Source organism: Hydractinia symbiolongicarpus, chromosome 3 (assembly GCF_029227915.1).
Source record: "Hydractinia symbiolongicarpus strain clone_291-10 chromosome 3, HSymV2.1, whole genome shotgun sequence".
Classification (NCBI taxonomy): Eukaryota; Metazoa; Cnidaria; class Hydrozoa; order Anthoathecata; family Hydractiniidae; genus Hydractinia; species Hydractinia symbiolongicarpus.
In genome coordinates, this window is record NC_079877.1 from 25,184,794 (window position 1) to 25,204,039 (window position 19,246).

A 19,246-nucleotide genomic window follows, 5' to 3' on the forward strand; every position below is an offset into this window, starting at 1 on the left:
CTGTATAAAAGTATATTCGAGTTAGTCGAGTTACTCCACAGTGTTATTGCATTCGGCAACAAAAGCTGATGAAATGTGTTAAAAAACAATCTAGAGGAGGTCCAATGTTAGCATATATGTTACAAATCAAAGTCCATTTTTGCGTTTTAACAAGTAACCTTGAATTCAAAACCATTTCTTAGCAGCATTACAAATTGGTAGATGAAATACACCAAAAACGATACGAAAAAAACAAACCAATAATCACACAATACCTTGTGGTAGTCTCGTTGGTTCAGTTAGAGGGATTCCATCAATGGAAACAAGTTCATTCTTTGGATGCAAAACAACAGCATCTCCGTCATATTCCACAAGACAATGCTCACTAGTAACAAATATACAAATACTAATCGTTAACTCGAGAAAAACTCCATAAGAATTCGCTCTAAATTCGTTAACACGCTGCTAAAATTTCTGGCTCACAGACAATTTAATTATTGTAAGGGGTCCGAAATAGGCAGCGTGCAACCATATCAAAAAAGTCTCATTTTCAGCTGTTCAAAAAACCTGATCTTTTTTATCAAGTGACGTGACTTCATTGTGAAATAATACAAAAATGTGGTATATCAAAACATACAGCAATCAAATTGTACAAAACACACATACCTAGCAATACCTTTCCCTTGTATCAACAAATCCACTTCAATTCCATCTCCACCAGCTCCGACTCTTGTAAAACCTACAGAGGAATGTGAAGAAATAATTTTATGATTATGCATATTATTAACAGACCAGTGAGATTAAATGTTTCTAATTTAGCGTTAAGAACAATGAACATGCGCACTTATTCTTGTAGGCAAAAAATGTACACATCAGAAGTGAAATAAAAACCATTTAAAAACTAAATATTCACTCAAAGTTTTCGAATATTTGGCGAGAGATTATAGTTAAAAAAATCTGTATATTCATATTTAACTTCATATTGGCTTGTTTTTTTTACCTACTACAAGAATGTGAGCGCGCAAAAAAATTCACAACGTTCGATAAACTTTGATGAACATTGACAAGTCATCTACGCTGTAAAATGGTGAGTGCTGGCAACAATAATTTTTTCTCTTCATTGTAAGGGCTGGTCCTAATCTTTGACAAGGGCTTTAAAAGTTTCTTTCCGCAATATGTTTTATACTTCATACATTTATTTCAATCTTACCTTTATTTACAGGAATAATGCTGATACCAACACTAAGTCGTCCACCACCTAAACTCACAAAATGAGGTTCTTTTGTTTCTAGCTTCAGTCCAACGCCGCCAATATCGGAAACGTTTAAAGATTTGTCCTGAAAATTTTAAGAAAGTAACAGATTTGCGTTTATTTTAAAATGAAGGTTACAACCGCATTTATCTTGGTCAAAAAAACACACTACAGTTACACTAGTCTTGAAACATATCAAGCACAGCTTTCACTAGCCTTGAAAATACACTGTGGAGTTACCCACTAGCCTTTGAAATTCGCAACTGCATTTTTTACTATACTTGGTAAAAATACTTTAACGATGACCGCAAGGCTTACATTGTTCTCTATTCTCAGAAAAAATTGATCCATCAAAAAATGCAGCTATATTTCACTAGGTTTGACACTACAGCTCCACTAGCCTCGAATATAACCTCATATTACACCAGCTCTAACTAAAAAGTTGCTACATTATTCACTAGCCTTGGCAAAAAACGCTTTAACAATATCAACTAGCTTGACATTATTTACTAACCTCGCAAAATACATCTGAGTCTTGCACTAGACTTGACAAAAAACTCAATCATACGTTAGCACTTAAAACGCTGTTGTATTATCCGTCAATTCTCAGAACATTACACGCCATGCACCATCTGTTATTTTTGACAGGGAAATTCGAACTAAAAATTTATAATAAGCTTACTTCGATCATCTGTTGTGCTTTGCTCCATTTCTCTTCCCAAATACCAGTTAGTCTATTCATCAATTCTTGGTCGCGTTTTAGCTTACGTAGAACATCTTTCTGCTTGCCAGCGGACGGCTAAAGTAAAAAAAATCACAAGTAGATGAAACAATAAGAAAAATTAATTAACAAACATTGAAGAAAAATGAAGGTGCATCCTATAAAACACATTCCAATAAAAAATATAAGTATGTTTAAGTATGTTTCATGCTAATATTTAAAATCTTTTGGAAAACATTTCGATAGATTACTTTCAGCAAATCGTTTTTCATTTGTTCCCATATGTATTAAGAAAGATGAATAAATGAAAAACAATAAAATACCGCCTTACAACAACTGATGAACTAAGACTTTTTCCTTAGACTTATTCCTTTAGTATTAGCGATAATCTATGTTAAACATCTCTTTACATTAGATAAAAGTTAAAAAAATTGAAAGTCTTTATTTTGAAGGATATGAAATTCTGATATGTGCGTAAAGTTTCTTATCCTTAAAAGTATTCGTATATTTACGTATTCAAAATGGTAGCCAGATTGCTACTTCGTGGTATGGAGGCACGAAATAGCTATGCATACGGCTGGCGAAATTCTGATGGTCGAAACATGAACGACGGTCGAACCCGTGGATATTTCCACTGGCAAATTTACCGTAAAAAGCGCACAAAAAGAAAGACGCGCTAAACTCAGGTGCGCGAAAGGGAAGACGCGCTAAATCTAGGTACGCGAAAAGAAAGACGCCCTAAACCTAGGTGCGCGAAAAGAAAGGTGCGCTAAACATAAGTACGCACAGAAAAAGAAAGACGCGCTAAACCTTGGCGCGCAAAAAGAAAGACGCGCTAAGCCTAGGTACGCGAAAAGAAAGGTGCGCTAAACATAAGTACGCACAGAAAAAGAAAGACGAGCGCTAAACCTAGGTGCGCGAAAAATAAATGAATTGAGGTAATAAACTTACGTTCAACAAATTACAATGATATAAAAACGGTGACATTGGCAAAATTAACTTGTGACGCTTCAAAATCATTTTTCCAAAATAAAATCTTCCTTCTTTAATTTCTCTGCATGTTAAAATTTATTTTCTGCTTTGTTTAATTATTTCTAAAAACTTTAAATAAAAAGAAAAACCACATGTGAATGTGTGCAACGCATGCAAATAAACCGAACGCAACTTTCGACTTCTATTAATATAACAACATAACCGCAACAGTTCTCAACAATAATTAGCACTAATTAGCAAATCAGGAAGTAATGATTACAATATCGGAAGCACTGAGCTATCCTGATCAAAATAACTTAAAATCATAATAAACCGCGAAATGATCAAAACTCAGCAAAAGTAAGACTACACGCATTAAACCATTTCACGCATAAGTATAAGAACATTGTGACATCCTTCTAACTAATATAACGTAACACGATCTCACGTCTGAATAAATAAATAAATTAACCACACTTCTCGAGTCTAATCATCATTCTTTACTTATATCCGCCATATTGTTTACAGTGAGTTATATTTATCAAGTCTCAGCGGGAAGAGCTTAGAAGGATCAGTAACAAAATATAATTAATTAAAAACAAAAGAACGCTTATAAGTTTACTGAGTGTCAATGCGTTATGTACATTTTAAAGAGGGTGTTGTCAATGGGTATCATGGTATAGGGTGTTGTCGAGGGGTGTCATAGTATATTCACATGTATTAGTTCTTATAAATCTCAAAGAAATTCATAAAGAGTGGGCTTAAACAAACACAATATTTCTTTTTTTTTGGTGTGTACGTTACATGAGAACAGTTCGCACCAGATGAGATTACAAACAGTTGTTTTGAGTAAGTGAATGATTTAAACATTTGTGTTTGTGTAGTCAAGTTCAAAAAACATAACAGTCTGAATGAAAAACATAATGTTTGTGTTATTTAGTGTGGGAACATTATGAAGTAATACAATAAAGAATAGACAAAGCCTAGGTGGTAGGCATGTAGCAAAAATAGTTTGATTAAATAATGACATACACCAAAAATATTTTTGCCTAAAAAGTGTTACACCTTTTTTATTATCACTTGTTTTTTCTGAGTTTGAAATATGTGAATTTAGCCTCCTAAAAATCTCAAAAAAAATTCCTAGAGCTACCTCAACCACGTCGAAAACTTTGACTAAACACAGCCCCTTTTCTAAGCAAGATTTTTTTCAAACCATCACTATCTTCAAACGCCACAGGTTTTACTTAAAATTTTACAAATCCATTATTCAAAGAAATATGAAAACCATAGTATTTAATTTCCTAACAGGAATACATAAAACTATAAAAAAATGTAAACACGAATTTCAGTGTGGAAGTAATGTTTGCAGAATATTGTCAACGAACTCATTATGACCCGGAAGAGTCAAACAATGACACACAATGCATCATACTGTCACAAAGAGTCCATGGTTTTTAATTTGACTAGCAAGAATATTGAGTTTGTTCACAGTTAGAAAAAAATGGCACCATAAGAATTAATAAAAGGACATTTAAGAAATAACAGTATTTGAGAATTATTTGTGTACTAATTATCATTTCTTTAGGGCTTTACAACCTCTTCTTGACAGGAACTCGGCAATTCGATTAATAGGACAATGGGCTCTGTAACCCGGATTACTTTATCAAACAATGTAATACAAAAAGAAAAGTAACAGAGACATGTATAAAAAGATTATTCTACTGGCTAATCTTCTAGTAACCTGAATGATTAAAACATGGAGCAATGAAAGAAGGCATTTCCTGTGTAAATAGTTTAGAAAACACGATACACACCATAACATGTGTTTCTTACAAATGGGGAGTCTTGGTTAATATCTGTTGCACTTTACAACGTGGAAATTACATTTTTGACCACGAGGACGTGGCATGAAGCTCTGGCAACTGAAATTATTTTAATTCTAATTTTCTATAAGACATCAATAGAGCAACATCAGTGATATTGACTAAACTTTGTATTCTGGCAATCAAACTGTTCCATAAAAGCTTTAATAAAAAAAATTAATTTTAGAGACTACTTCGTCTGGTAAACTCCCCACCCCCATGGTTTTTACTTCTCTCATATAAAAATTTACTGATTTGACAGATAACATTTAGTCCAAAATTGCAAATCAGAATCTTGTTTTAATTTTAAGTCTATGTTAAGTAGAAATTAGAAAAAAATTAAATTAAAAAATTAAACAAAAAGTCAACAAAAGCAGCTATAAACTTGTTTACTTACCGCAGTTTGAGTTTTCTTTAAGTTGTCGATTTCATCCCTTAATTCGCGAATGAGTTTAACATTCTGATCCTGAAATCAAAAATCAAACCAAAACAGGAATATTATAAAATTCATACTAAATAATATAAAAAAGAAAGAAAATAATTTGTTTAAAACAGTAACTATCTAGTAACTAAGTAATGATCTACCTCATTTAAAATTGGTTTATTCTTTATATGGCGAGCAAGGTTACCATGTTTCAATGTGCACAAAGTATCACGCAACGACTTTTCACATGCAGATACACAGCAGAGCATGATGGTTTCACAGTTCCCTCCCAGTGCATCTTTCATTAACAACGTCAAGTTCTAAATTATGAAGAAATATAAAACAGATTTTATCACAAAAAACATTAATTTCTTAGCAGTTAGGGTTAGGGTTAGGGTAAATTTTTCTCTCTCTTTTGACGGTGCATCGTACAAGATATATAAAAGGGTCGGTAGCATTCACAAAAAACTTTGTTGATTTTCCTTAACAAGGAAGCATGAAAATTAAAATTAGAGTTAAAAAAAAACAGGAAGTGGGCGAAACTGTACAAGGTATTAAGTAACCACGAAGCATTACACGTTTAAAATATTTTTTCAGTTTCCTTGTAAAGATCTTGCTAAAAAAAATTTAAAAAACAAATTCAATTGGAAAATGAAAGGAAAAGTGCATGTTAGTTTTGTAGCATTCAGTCTAAATCACTATTTTGAACCAAGTCAGGTTCAACATAAACTTCAGACCTCAAAACCTCGTCTTCACAAAAATACTCCATCATTTCAAATTTAACACTACATATGCACTATAGCACTACATCAAAATTTACCCACAGACTAAAACCAAACTTGTTATCAATTTACCGACTCATCATACGGGATCCCAGACTTTCCATTTATAGATCCATAGCTACGCATAGGGTTGATTGACCCATAACTTCGCATGGGATTTATCGAACCATAATTCTGTGCTGCTAGTGCACTGATGACCTCATTTAAAACTTCAAGTGGTCCTTGCTTTTCTTCAGATTCTAAAGAATCTTCATCGTTCAGCATTTCGTTGATACCATTCATCTAGATGTAAAAAGCAGTTACTGAAGAAACATATGCAAGGTGAAAATAAAACAAAACTAGAAATGCAATGCAAAGTTTAGGACAATCAATACTACCTTCACTTTAAAAACACTTCCCTTAAGTAAACAAATTGGTGTAAAAACTAGAATACTGATTAAAAGTCCTATTAAAAAATTGCGCTCCTTAAATGACCACTATTCAAGAATTTCAAATTCTTTTGTGTTATTAAGAAAACAGGTAGTTGTATCAATATAGCAAGAGACAGCTGGAACCATTAAGGTAATACTCCCCTTTAAAAAAACACATAAAAACCATTGAAGCATTTATTATACAGTTGTTTAAAAATTACAAACGTCCAATTAATAAAAGCATTTGAAAGGTTATAGCTTACATTTCCCTTGTATCCATCGCGACTAGCAAGATCGATAATATTTACTTTGCTGATAAGCTCCATAGGGAAACCATCCTTTAATCTGGCCTAAAAACAATAGTACTAATTTTGTATTCACAAAGTAAGAAGCAGATATATCATAGACAGATATCATATTTATTGCAAAGTTTCCTTAAATTGTAATAAAAATAATACACAAAATTGCATTTTTTAAAGAAAATATTAAATCGGGTCACAAAATAACAGTTTCACAAGGGAATTGTCCAATCAAAATTAAGCATGGTTGATAAAGTAAGATGGTACCAAATTAATCCTTTAAAAAATATATACTTCTGATTCTAAATTGAATGCTAATAATTCATTTATTACTCCCTAAATATATTTGTTGTTTTAATGTGTAAAGAGAAGGTGCTTAAAATAAGTCTCAATAATCTATGTTTGCTACCATTTAAAAATGAACTATTTAGAGAATGCTTAGAACCATAGACCAACTACACATTTAAAGCACTTGCTTAAGATTGTTAAAGTACTGAATCACACATAAATTAAAGTCTAGATTATGACCCATTGCCTTGTCTTATTTAATGTAAAGCTGTTAACGCCCTTAGTTAACTAATGATCCATTATACATAATGGCCCAAAATATGCTTAATTCTAACTAATCGTATTCCTCTTAACATCTACAAAAAAAGTAAATTTTCAAAAAACTACTGAAAAAATAAAGGGAAAGCTGTTAGTGACATATACACCTGCTCCCCCTTTCATCCTAAGACATCTTGATTTTAGTTACCCACCCCCTCCGTTCCCTTACGACTTCATTTATGTATGACACCTTACTACAAAGGCTTGTTGTTTATAAATATATTTGATTAACAACTTATCACAACTCACGAATATCTTACTTTATCTTAAGTTAATATGCAGAAAAAGTTTACGAAAGTGGAATAAGTACTAACAATAACATTCTTTATTTAACAATATCAAATAAAAAATACCTGTGTGAAAATTATGTTGAATATTGAATGAGATGTTTCTTTCGATTCTGGATCAAGTGCAGCCAGGCGATTTCTAAAAGTATATCCCATTCCTTTGTTAATAAAGAAATATCCGAATATGACTATAGTAAATTCTTTAGAATTGTTTTTAACTCCCGAAACTTACAATATTATATGGGAAAAATGTGATTCAGGCATAGTACTACCGATAAGGTTATTTCTACCTTAAACTGTTCAAACACACCAAATTCTTAGCAAATATTCTACATAATGACACAATACAAAATGTTAAGGCATCGTACATACAAGTCGTTTTTAGAACATGTAAATACAGGTTTGTTATGTATACCTGCTCTTAAGTCCCTTGTTATATAATCCTTTTGCTTCGTCGTAATCTGTAACAATATGACGACTAAGTTTATCAACATAAGTTCCTCTTGTTGCATCCTCTTTCACTATAAAAAAATGACAATTTTAGTTATGCGAACAATAATACTTGTACTATACAAAGTACCATGTAGAAATAACACAAATTGCAGAAATGACACAAATTACAGCGATACTATGTATGATATGGCTGGTGAAGGATCTTTAATACGGAAATTTTTACATTGTATAATTAAAAAAGATTACTTTAAAAGCACGAAGCTAAAGATTTTTAACAACCATGTATATTTAGAAAGTATTATCTCTGCAATAATAGGCATGTTTTGCACATAACCACATTTAAATTTGTGCTAAAGTAAGCACAAAACATTTAAAGCCAAAATAGAAAATACAATATATTATTACCAATTTGCCTGCAGAGTGAGTAGTTCAATTTTGTGGATATTTTACAGGCTAGCACTTAGTTTAATTTACCAGGCTAGTGATAATTTTAATATACTTGTACCTAATTCATTATAAACATTAGCTTAAATATTTAACAAGGAAATTTCTGAAAATAAAGTCAAAAATAAATAAATCAGGTATGCACCTTTAAGCTTTGAAACCCCTTCCTGTGATTTTATATTGCCACGCTTCGAAATAAGATCTGTAATCATATCACCACAAATTTCAAAAAAGCTATAAACAAAAATTTACATAATACATAGAAGTCAATTTATCAGTTACTCATTCAACAAATATTAAATTCCTAGCCTAAGATAGTTAAATAAGAAAAGGCACTGCCAAAGTATATTGCAAAGGAAAATGTTAGAGGTAAAAATAGCTTCCTTAAAAAGCGTGTGATAAAGAAGTACTAGCAATGCACCAAAACAGAACAAAAGAAAAATCATTATTAATAGCATGAATATTTACGAAAACAACACAAAATGTGACATCTCCTTTACATAATCTTGGTTTGTTTTAGTGAAAAAGCTCATGCAATAAGTTCATAAAAAGTACTTAAAGCAATGTTCAGGGTTCTCTGTTTCTTCCACAGCCACTTTTTACAACACTTTCCATGAAATGAAATGTAAGTGGAAAAGTTTCCATGTTAACATTTAAATAGGTATTCCAAACATGATTCTAACAATCAGGATTGTTTCTTGTAACAAAATTTTAAACCCTTCTTAAGTCTCAAAAAAAAAACCATTTTCTGAGTCGTAATCTTTTGTATTTGCTAGCAAAAAAAATTAATAAAGCCAAATGTTTTTCCGAAATATACTTTCTAGTGTTGCACCATGATTATACATTTGCGCTCAAATTCACACTTATTTGATCTGTGGGGAGCAAAATGCAATATGTAGACCATAGCAACATAGTTTTATTAATTAAAATTTTACAGCTCAAAATAGTTGATGTTAAAAAAATTGCTGAAAAGCTATAAATTCGTGCTGTTAAAAAACTGGCTAAAAGCTAATCCAATGCTAAATGATAATGGCGAAAACACTGGTTTATATAAAAATCAATAAACACTTGAAAAAATGTCAATGTGCATGGTTCAATTAAACAGAAAACCAAAAAAAAACCTCTTCAGAGCCGTCCCCCAAACCCCATCAATAGAATTCAGAGTTTGAGTCCAAAGACTTAAAATCTTAGATTTTTTACTTACAAAAACCATACTGTGCCTAGCATCTGGGTACATTATATTTAACACAAAATTTTATCTCAAGATAAAACACCTAAATTAAGTTGATCTACCTGAAACTTCATTGCAAATTTTATACCATATTATTATTCTTTTTACATGAAGCAAAGTCAAAAATAGTTCATGTTTGTTTGGCTTCTTGCCTTAGCTCCCAGAACATTCTCAATGTATTTTTTCTTTTATTAATGAAATAAATGTATGTAACTTTCTTCGTGCCTCTTACCAAAACATTTTAAGTGCACATGCGCTAACAAGTTTTCTTGTTAGCGCATGTGCACGTTGACAAAATTAGAGATTTCAATTAGTGATTACGTACTCCCCAACAATAAAAACTTGAGTTTTCTTTGCTATAGCAGAAAATACGAAATTGAGTGGGAATGAAAATGAAAAACGTTTAAATCAAACCTTAAATGGAATTTTTAAAACTTAATTCTCTTGTCTAAGAAATAACTTTCAAATTTGATAATAAAAAGAAAAGATTATTATACCTGATTTCACATCTAAATGACGTTTCCTTATCATATTCACCTGCCATGTGAAACAATCCTTTAAGCGTAAAGGTGATAATTCCATCCTCCTTAGCTTTGCCATACAGCATAGATGATTTGCCTGTTGCTTTTGCACCATAAGTAAACAGAGTGGTGTTAAAGCCTGCATAGGCCTGGTCAAGAACAACATTACCAATGGAGCTGCAAACCTGAAAGTAAACTACACATTTCAACATTATGTAACAAACCAATGCTTTACTGTTAGCGGGCAAAGCAAGGGTCGTAAGTTTAATTAGCCTAAAGCATTAAAAAAAGCAAGTCAATCAGACTTTAGAATCAGATGTTTGTGGAAACATTTTGTCTAGTCAAAAATCAACTGTGAAGGCCGTTGCTACGCTCCAACTAGTATTTCCAAAAATATTTATAAAACAAATAAATACACTATAAATGTTTTAGAGATAATACTAATTACATAAAAATAATTTAAAAAACAAGTCGAAATAAATGAAAAGTTAAAATCTCAAAAAATTCAAGCAATTTGTTTAGTTGGCGTCTGGCGAATGCCGTAGGATTGGACCTACCCTTCTGCCTGGTGACTATGAGCGCGAACAAGTGGAGGACCAGTCGCCGGCTAATAACTGCAATAGCACCCTTTTTGTGGGTCACCCCATTTTCTACGAAATATGTTGTTTCAACAATACACTACCGTAACACAACTGATTGTGAATCTTCAAAGTTTTTAATTTATATCAGAATTAAAGTCTCTCCAAATGTACAAAAATTAATATGAGAAAAATAATACTTCAACAATACTGCGTTACACTTAACATTCAAAAGTAAGAAATGGAAACGTTTTAGCATATATATCAATTTATTAACCCTATTCGGTCCGGGGGGGGGGGGGGGCGGATTCCGCCCCCCCCTGACGGTTTTTTTTTAATAACTCCTGATTGCTTTGTTATATGGCTATGATACTTACTGAGTTTTAACATTTATCTATTAGACACCTGCATGTAAATTTTTTAGGTCCCATACCTTTCAGAGGCTTTGATATTGGCCATTACTCGAAACTACCCCTAAAAATCTCTATGAAATCCTTATAATGGAGAAAATATAATAACTCCTGTTAGGATTATTCTTAGAACTTGAAACTTGCAACACACCTTTGTTTCATTAAGAAAAATCATTTTGAAAAATTTGAACACGTGACTAATCCGAATTCCCGATTTTGTCGGATTTTACCCGAAAATCGGAAAAAAACGGATTTTCGGGCAATTTTTGGCAATTTTTTATCCGATCCATGCAAGAACCGGAAGATATGTTAAATAACTTTTATTTATCTTTCAGAAACTTCAAACAGAATGTAAAAATTCGCTCTAGAACAAAAGTAATTATATTTTAAGCAGATTGTGGCATTTTTAAAAATTTTTAAGCTTTTGATGACGTCACAGAAAATGTGCTGACGCAAGCAAAATTTTTTGGCGCCATTTTGTTCCTTTTATGACGTACTATAAGTGTGCCAAGTTTGATTCAATATGATCAACCCTATGAAAAGTTATTGAGGGGGGGCGGAATCCGCCCCCCCCCCGGTCATAGTATGTTCGAAAAACCCCGGACCGAATAGGGTTAAGTATTATTGCTTGTGGTGTACCCATACCCGTAAATGTTTTTGAAGAAAATTTTTTTCAACAGACTTGACAATACTGTAAACAACGCCTGGGTTACTCTCTGCACAAGACATTTTGATAGTGTTAATACTAAATGGGGACAATATTAATGAGAGGGTAGCTACTAACTGTAGTATATTCTGCCCTGTTTTTGAATTTCCGCGCCCGAAGGCGTAGGAAATTCTTTAAAACCGTCGTTTTTTTTCTTTTGGAGCATTTTTGAGAAAAAAATCGACCCTGGGATTACACGTTCCTCCGCCACAGATGTAAACTTCGCACCCAAGCTCCCCAACTACTGGGAACTCATCTAAATGATGTTTCAGGACAAAATTAGTATTTGTTTTCAACAAAATTTGGCACAGTTAACAAAAAAAGTATGCTGAACATAATGGTGACATAATAATTTTGATTTTTTGCCACCATAAATGTCATTTTAGGCCAAAATTTAACTAAAAATTAAAACTGCTTTATTTCCGACAAAATTTGGCACAGTTAATAAAAAAAGTATGCTGAAAATGATGGTCACAACAAAATTTTGATTTTTTGTCAATTAAATGCCGTTTAAGACCATAAACGTTTCAATCGCAAGACTTACCATGAATGTTAGGCTGTATTTTTTGTTAGCAATTTATTTTAAAATGTGAGTTTATTATGACACGTTTCGTTTTGTTTGCGTTTGTTGTAAGATATAATGTCACTTGTGTGCTTTATCTTCAGAGGTTCATGCACCAAACCTCCTCAAATATTTAGCACAATAACACAACGAATTAGCAGGTTTTCATCAAATATTTTGGTAGCGAGAGGAAATTCTTATAGCCCCCAGGGCTTCTTGTTTTATATTATTTTAGCAATATGTGGTATGGTATATCATTTTATTAATAATCTTGCAGTATTACATTTTAAGCGTATTTTTACCAATGTATACAATAATCACAACGTTATAAATTGCAGAAAAAATTATATTCTGCAAAAGAGTGATATTGGACCCAATGGATGCAATTAAGACCTGACAAATGCATGTCCAATTATGCATGTGTGTACGCGTAAGTGTGAGCACACACGCTAGAAAGACTGTATTATATAGTATTCCTAATAAGGTTCATAAAAACAAAACAAAATAAAAAAAATAAAAAAGCTGACTTCAGAATAAAAGAATATTGTCTTTATAAAAAATATTCAGGAATGTGAAGAGGGCAATCATATTTTATTTTAGAAATCTTTATTGCTACATTGTATGAAAAAGTTCTTTTTTTATCATTTATTGTAAATATATTCCAACAATATACCTGCCTATAAGTAAATAATGTCTGGTTTTAAACTCTCTTCCTTCCACATAGTGTTTTTACATAAATATTATTATAAAAAAGACATTTTTTCCTAATTTTATCGTGTATGGCTATAACAGTATAGCAATTGTCTGGAAATAAGTTTTTTCCACTTTCATTTGAAGTCTGAGACTATTTTTTAATATGTTTAACTTCCTGCCTATGGCCTGAGTCACATAACAAATAATTTGAAACATGTTACAAACTAAAATGGCTACTTAAAATACTGTAAGTTCTTTGGCTATTTTAAAATCTTAATGGTTATTGCTGATTCCTGTTTTTAATGAATTAGAAAAGTAAACGTTAAAAATCATCAGCGCAAAAATAACTTAGAAAAACATAAAACTCAGGAAATTAAAGAACAATCCTGTTCATAACATCCTTGCTAGCTCATACAAGTTTGCAATATAGCCCTTCTAAGAGTAATTGGTAAAATTAAAAACACAATAAACCAACAGCTTAATGTTATACAAAAATTAACAGTTAAGTTTATTTATATTGAAGAAGAACTACTTTGTTCATCACTAACATACTGCCAAGCAGTGAGCGGGATTCGATCCGCGGTCCCCAGAACTGGGAGCCGCAGACGAACCCACTACACTACGTGCGGCAATATGTTAGTGATGAACTCAGATAGTTTATCCGGATGGTGTGTATACATACAGGTGAATATTTATCATAGCACATCTGTATTTCATTCTTAACAGAGAATGCTTCACCCCGATCAGACCTCTGATCATGACGGGTGAGTATAATGCGTGTAAGTCATATTGAAGAAGAACTACTTTGTTCATCAATAACATACTGCCAAGCAGTGAGTGGGATTCGATCCGCGGTCCCCTGAACTGTGAGCCGCAGACAAACCCACTACACTACCTGCGGCAATATGTTAGTGATGAACTCAGATAGTTTATCTGGATGGTGTGTATACATATAGGTGAATGTTTATCATGATAAATATTCACCTAAAGTTTATTTAATTTAGAAATTTTGTTATTCAAAATTTCTATATAATTATCTTTTATTGCTCTTTAAATACATTTTGCTTTTTTTAGTAAAAAGGTCATAAACATAATGATGATGAGAAAAAGAATAAATGTTAAGAAGTTTACTTAACAGTAATGCAGCTGTAACCTGCAAAGTATCTTCCTAAACTTAATGGCTTAAATCCATCTGAAAGGAAACTTTAAAATTTGTTTCTCAGAGCATTTAAGACCAGCTGATGAACATTAATTTAGTGTTTAATTTGATCAAATTGGTCACAAATTAGTTAATTGACTAATTGATAATTTTTTACAAAACTATTGCTTATACAATTTAAAAAAAAAAGTCAAAATTTACCAGGTAATAAAAAAAAGCCAGGGTGATCGTGTGTTTTAGCTGCTGTTGCTAGACCTTTAGATATATCCCAATCCATAACAGCTAGATTTTTTTCTTTTAACAGTTTCTGTTTGTTTCTGATTTTAATTGCATTTACAAATTTAAGAAGAGATCAGGGAAATTTTTTTATCTCCATACAACCTATAATAACATGGGTAGCATACATAGTGTGTTTCAAAATATTCTGCACAACTGAAATTTTCAAACTATGTACAAACAAATTGTATATAGATAATGATTTAAAAAAACATTGCAACTTCACCTCTTTTTTTACTCCACTAGTTGGTGAATTGGTTTATTAAGGCCTCTTTTACACAGAAAAGAAATTGCAGTGGATGCTTTACCGAATTTTCAAGGTACTGTGAATAATTTATTTTGTGAAATTCCATAGTGTTATTGTCTGAAATTTCCTGGAAAAAACAAAACTTTTTTCCACAGTTTTACAGCTAGTTTGAACATAATCTTTATTGTATATTTCTATGTTTATGCAGAAATTTATTTTCTTATATATAAAGCCCATCTGTTGACAATATAATTTTGATTACGTCAATGAAAGGATATTTCATGAGATGTTTGTTTATAAATAAAACTTTACAAAATTATAAAAACATTCCTATATAAATGTAATGTGTAAACATAATTTCCAGACAAAAAGGATCATGTACTCATCAAACAACTTTTTTATCCTTTAATCTACCCTTACTTATCATAAATAAAAAACTTTTAACTTTTAATGTGCTTAATTAGGATATAGTAAATATAATTCATCAAGTCATTTCAGCCATCACGCATCATCACAACATAAATTACATTGTCAGCTGCCTGTAAAATAACAGAAACTTGTGATTACCTTTTATTAAAATCAATTTAATGTCACTGAATGTTATTGTTTCTAGGTTGTCTAATATGATGTTACAGGTGGAAAGGGTTAGAATTCTTAATCAGTGATTCAAACAAATTCTTCTACAAGAAATTGTTGCTTGATTACAGTGGCAACATTCCTTAGGACTTTTAATAAAAATTATAGAAAACTTTAGTATAAAGCATTGTGATTTTCACGCACTAAAATATCAAGCTATAATGGTAAATATATGTAAGGTCTTAAAATTTTTTTCTGTTACTACAACCTCAAAAATATACTGCAAACTAGTTCATACACTGTGGAAAAATCTATGGAAAACCACCCATCAGCATAAAATCTGGAATCCAAATTCAGTTACAGAGTTTAAAATATAGCTGTAGGCAACTGTTTTTAACACAGACACACAATATTGTTATTATTATAGAGGAGAGGGCAAACTTTAAATATTGTCCCACAAGCAATTACACACACAGTTTCTTTGTAAGACATGTATCTTTTTATATTAGTCAAAGTTCACTTAGGATTGTAAGCTGTTAGGTTAGATTAAAAAAAATTAAAAAAAAAAAAAACAATAAGTGTATTTTAGAAGTTGTGGTTTCAGCGTATTTTAACTTTAACCAAATCAACACTGGATACTAAAAGAAAAATTATAAAAGTTTGTTCTGGAAAAATAAGTTGAGTTTTCTTGTTGAACACAATTTTATTTTTTCCTTTATAACCTTGCGAATGCATAATGTGCCTAAATAAAAATTAAGTTAGTCTTTAGGCTTACATTGCAGAAATTGCAAATAGCACATTTTCAACAGTTAACCGGGGCTACACAAAAATGTTGCATATTGATACAAACAGATACAGGTTTAAATCTTTTCTAAGAGTGAAATAATTTAACTGTTAAGAGACAACAGAACAGTATTTCATGAAAGAAACACAATAATTGTTTTAAGCCTGTCCTCAAATGTGTGTGAATAGCCAAAGCAATTGGCACCTTAAAAACTAAAAATACTTAAAATAAAAAAAAATTGTTATAAAATAATGTGAGATATAAATGTTTTAATTCAAAGTTATTACCGCATAAAAAAATTATGAAATGAGGAATATATTTTTAATTAATAGTTTAAAAAACAAAATAATAGATGATGTTTCTCTTTTCTTATTTCCAAAAATGTATATATCTTGCCTAAACGTGATGAGGAATATTAAAAAGTATCCACATAAAATTTTCTGCTTTTGGAGGCAAAATTAGATATAAATCATTTTTGACTTATGGAAAATTACCATTTTAGTATATGGAACATTTTAAATTTTAAAAATTTATACATGCTCTCCTGATTATCTAAAAATTTTAGTGTTTATACCAGTACCAGTAATGATTCTAAATGTATACATTAGGTGTTAAAACTTTGGCCAGAAATTTAAGTTAAAATGATAGGACATTATAGGTTAAACAATTCATTTAGTCATATTTTAAAACTGTACACAGATCGGAAACTATAATAATGAAATCTTTTAAGAGAACCACACAAACGTGATAACTGGCTTAAATTATTTATAAACATTTTCTTCTGCAGCAGCTGGTTTTAGAGATGTATAGCTATACTTTACAAGAAAATGACACTATCATGAGATTTAAATTTTAAATTTTATATATATAAAAAAAACTGATTTAATTTCAATATCAACAAGATAAAAAAATTTTCTATTTCTATAAACAGAAAAAGCAAATTTTCAAAACAAAAGTTGATCTTTTAACTTAAAATTATTGTTGTTTTTCTTTGTATTAATTTATTATATTTTTACATATATAGATTCTTTGTTTTCACATTAATTATTAATTTTTACTTTTATGTAACCCACCTGAAAGTTTCTCAAGAGATATCAAAAATAAAAAAAATCTATATATTTTATATAGCTATTATATAATAAATTAGAATCAAACAAGTATACACTATATACATGAATACACACCTTGGTAATGGAACTCTGGATACCCTTTGATGAATCAGTGCCAAAATAAAATGGCTGAAATATAAAATTTAATACATTATATATGGCATGAAGTATACATAGCTAAAATAAAACAAAAAAGTTAGATACCTCAAAATCTACTTCATAAGATTTTTGACCTCTTCCTTCCCCCATGCATACTTTAACTTCACAATCCTCTGTCGTTATTATTTCCTTTAAATTACCATCTCGGTCTTCATCAGTCAGTGGAGAAACACATACTCCAACTTTTATAGAAGATTCTGTTGACATTATATTTGGCTTAGCTAGCTAAAAAGTAAGGATTTTTTTAATAACTATGACCAGCCAGCCAGCTAGCTAGAGCTAAACTACATCAGTAGCTTTGATAGCCATAAGCTAAACGAGCTAGCCAAGTTAAACATTTTAAAAATTCAGATCTTTATAGCTATGTTTTCTATCACTAAATAACATAATCTGTGCTTGACTTGGTGCAACATACTATAGCTATCTACCAGAAATTGAAATAAGGAAGATAAATTCTAGCTAAAGATAAAGCATAGGTTAGCTAACTAGCTAGCTAGACAGCTAAACTAAAAACCAAATTATTACAGAATTCATTATTGTCTTCAAAAGTTATGCCACAAAAAACAGAACTTACGCTTATAAAACAGTATATTATTGTGGAATAAAAAAATTTAACATCTAACGGTCTATAAGAAATATGATACTTTAAAACAAAAAATATTTCAGAATGTCTCTTGTCTTTTTAAAATTCAACTCTACCACCTCTCAACCATCGCCTCTATTTTTATCGTCGCCTCCAAAACCGCCATATTTACTTACGATCAAAGTCGTAAAATCCGGAACGGTCTCATTCAAAACAAAAACATACACAAAAAAAGAGAACGCAACTTCGCAAATTATCAAAAAAACAAACAAACAAAAATAAATGAAAAAACATGAAAAAGAGAGAGATGCGCTTATTTGAAAAGGATTGTAGAAATTAGTGGTATCACTTTTCTCCCGGCCTAGACTATACATTACCGAATAGCGAATTGCTTTTGATAAATTGTAGCTGACTAGTCGTTAGCCAGTGGAAAATCCACGGGTTCGCCCGTCCTTTTTACACCACATTGCGTGGTTCTTGCTATTGCGCAGCTAAGCTACCATTTTGCGTGACAGACAGACAGACAGACAGACAGACAGACAGACAGACAGACAGACAGACAGACAGACAGACAGACAGACAGACAGACAGACAGACAGACAGATACGGGCATTATAATATAGAAACTAGATATATATATTCCCTATTTACGAAACCAGTCCGACCTCGCCCGCAGGACTTGTTAGGGCCAAATATAAAAAGTAAAAACGTACTGGCGTTGGATTGGAGTCCTCTCAGGTCCCATCAGCGATTCAAACTCCGCGATCTTGAAAATAATATGTTCGTGCGAATGTTTTTTTTAAAAAAACATTATTCGAAGCGTTTTGGACAATAAAAAACTAAAATGTTTGAAATTTTAACACAACAGATGCCAATTTTAGGAGATTTCCTTCCTTAAGGTTATTCAAAACTCTATCTAAGTGACCGTGTACGGTTACAGAAATCACAAGATGTTGTTAAATTTTCAATATAACTCTTCTTTCCACCAAGTATTGTATTGTAAGTAACGAACCGCTCCCTAAATTGTCAGAAAATATACACTTCTTTACAAAAAAACAAGACAGATCCAAATTTTAGCATTAACTATTGCGCAAAGAGAACTTCATGGCTTAAGAAAATCCAACTTCGTTCCAGCGCATTCTAAACTACATGCCTTGGTCG

The 19,246-nt window shown here is 31.4% G+C and overlaps 1 protein-coding gene across 1 annotated transcript in view; it reads right to left on the reverse strand.

Annotated features, from left to right (window-relative positions):
• LOC130636430 (pleckstrin homology-like domain family B member 1) overlaps positions 1-18,458 on the reverse strand; it is a 35,850-nt gene extending 17,392 nt beyond the window's left edge. Inside the window, exons 1-15 of the mRNA XM_057446151.1 lie at positions 18,077-18,458; positions 17,548-17,727; positions 17,419-17,472; positions 10,220-10,428; positions 8,637-8,725; positions 8,010-8,115; positions 7,661-7,733; positions 6,666-6,752; positions 6,065-6,274; positions 5,372-5,530; positions 5,184-5,252; positions 1,914-2,030; positions 1,190-1,316; positions 646-718; positions 255-364 (exon numbers count right to left, since the gene is read on the reverse strand). Of these exons, the coding sequence (XP_057302134.1) occupies positions 255-364; positions 646-718; positions 1,190-1,316; positions 1,914-2,030; positions 5,184-5,252; positions 5,372-5,530; positions 6,065-6,274; positions 6,666-6,752; positions 7,661-7,733; positions 8,010-8,115; positions 8,637-8,725; positions 10,220-10,428; positions 17,419-17,472; positions 17,548-17,709 (1,645 nt within the window). The 5' untranslated portion in view covers positions 17,710-17,727; positions 18,077-18,458. The remainder of the gene's footprint in view (positions 1-254; positions 365-645; positions 719-1,189; positions 1,317-1,913; positions 2,031-5,183; positions 5,253-5,371; positions 5,531-6,064; positions 6,275-6,665; positions 6,753-7,660; positions 7,734-8,009; positions 8,116-8,636; positions 8,726-10,219; positions 10,429-17,418; positions 17,473-17,547; positions 17,728-18,076) is intronic.
• Between the last annotated feature and the right edge of the window lie 788 nt (positions 18,459-19,246).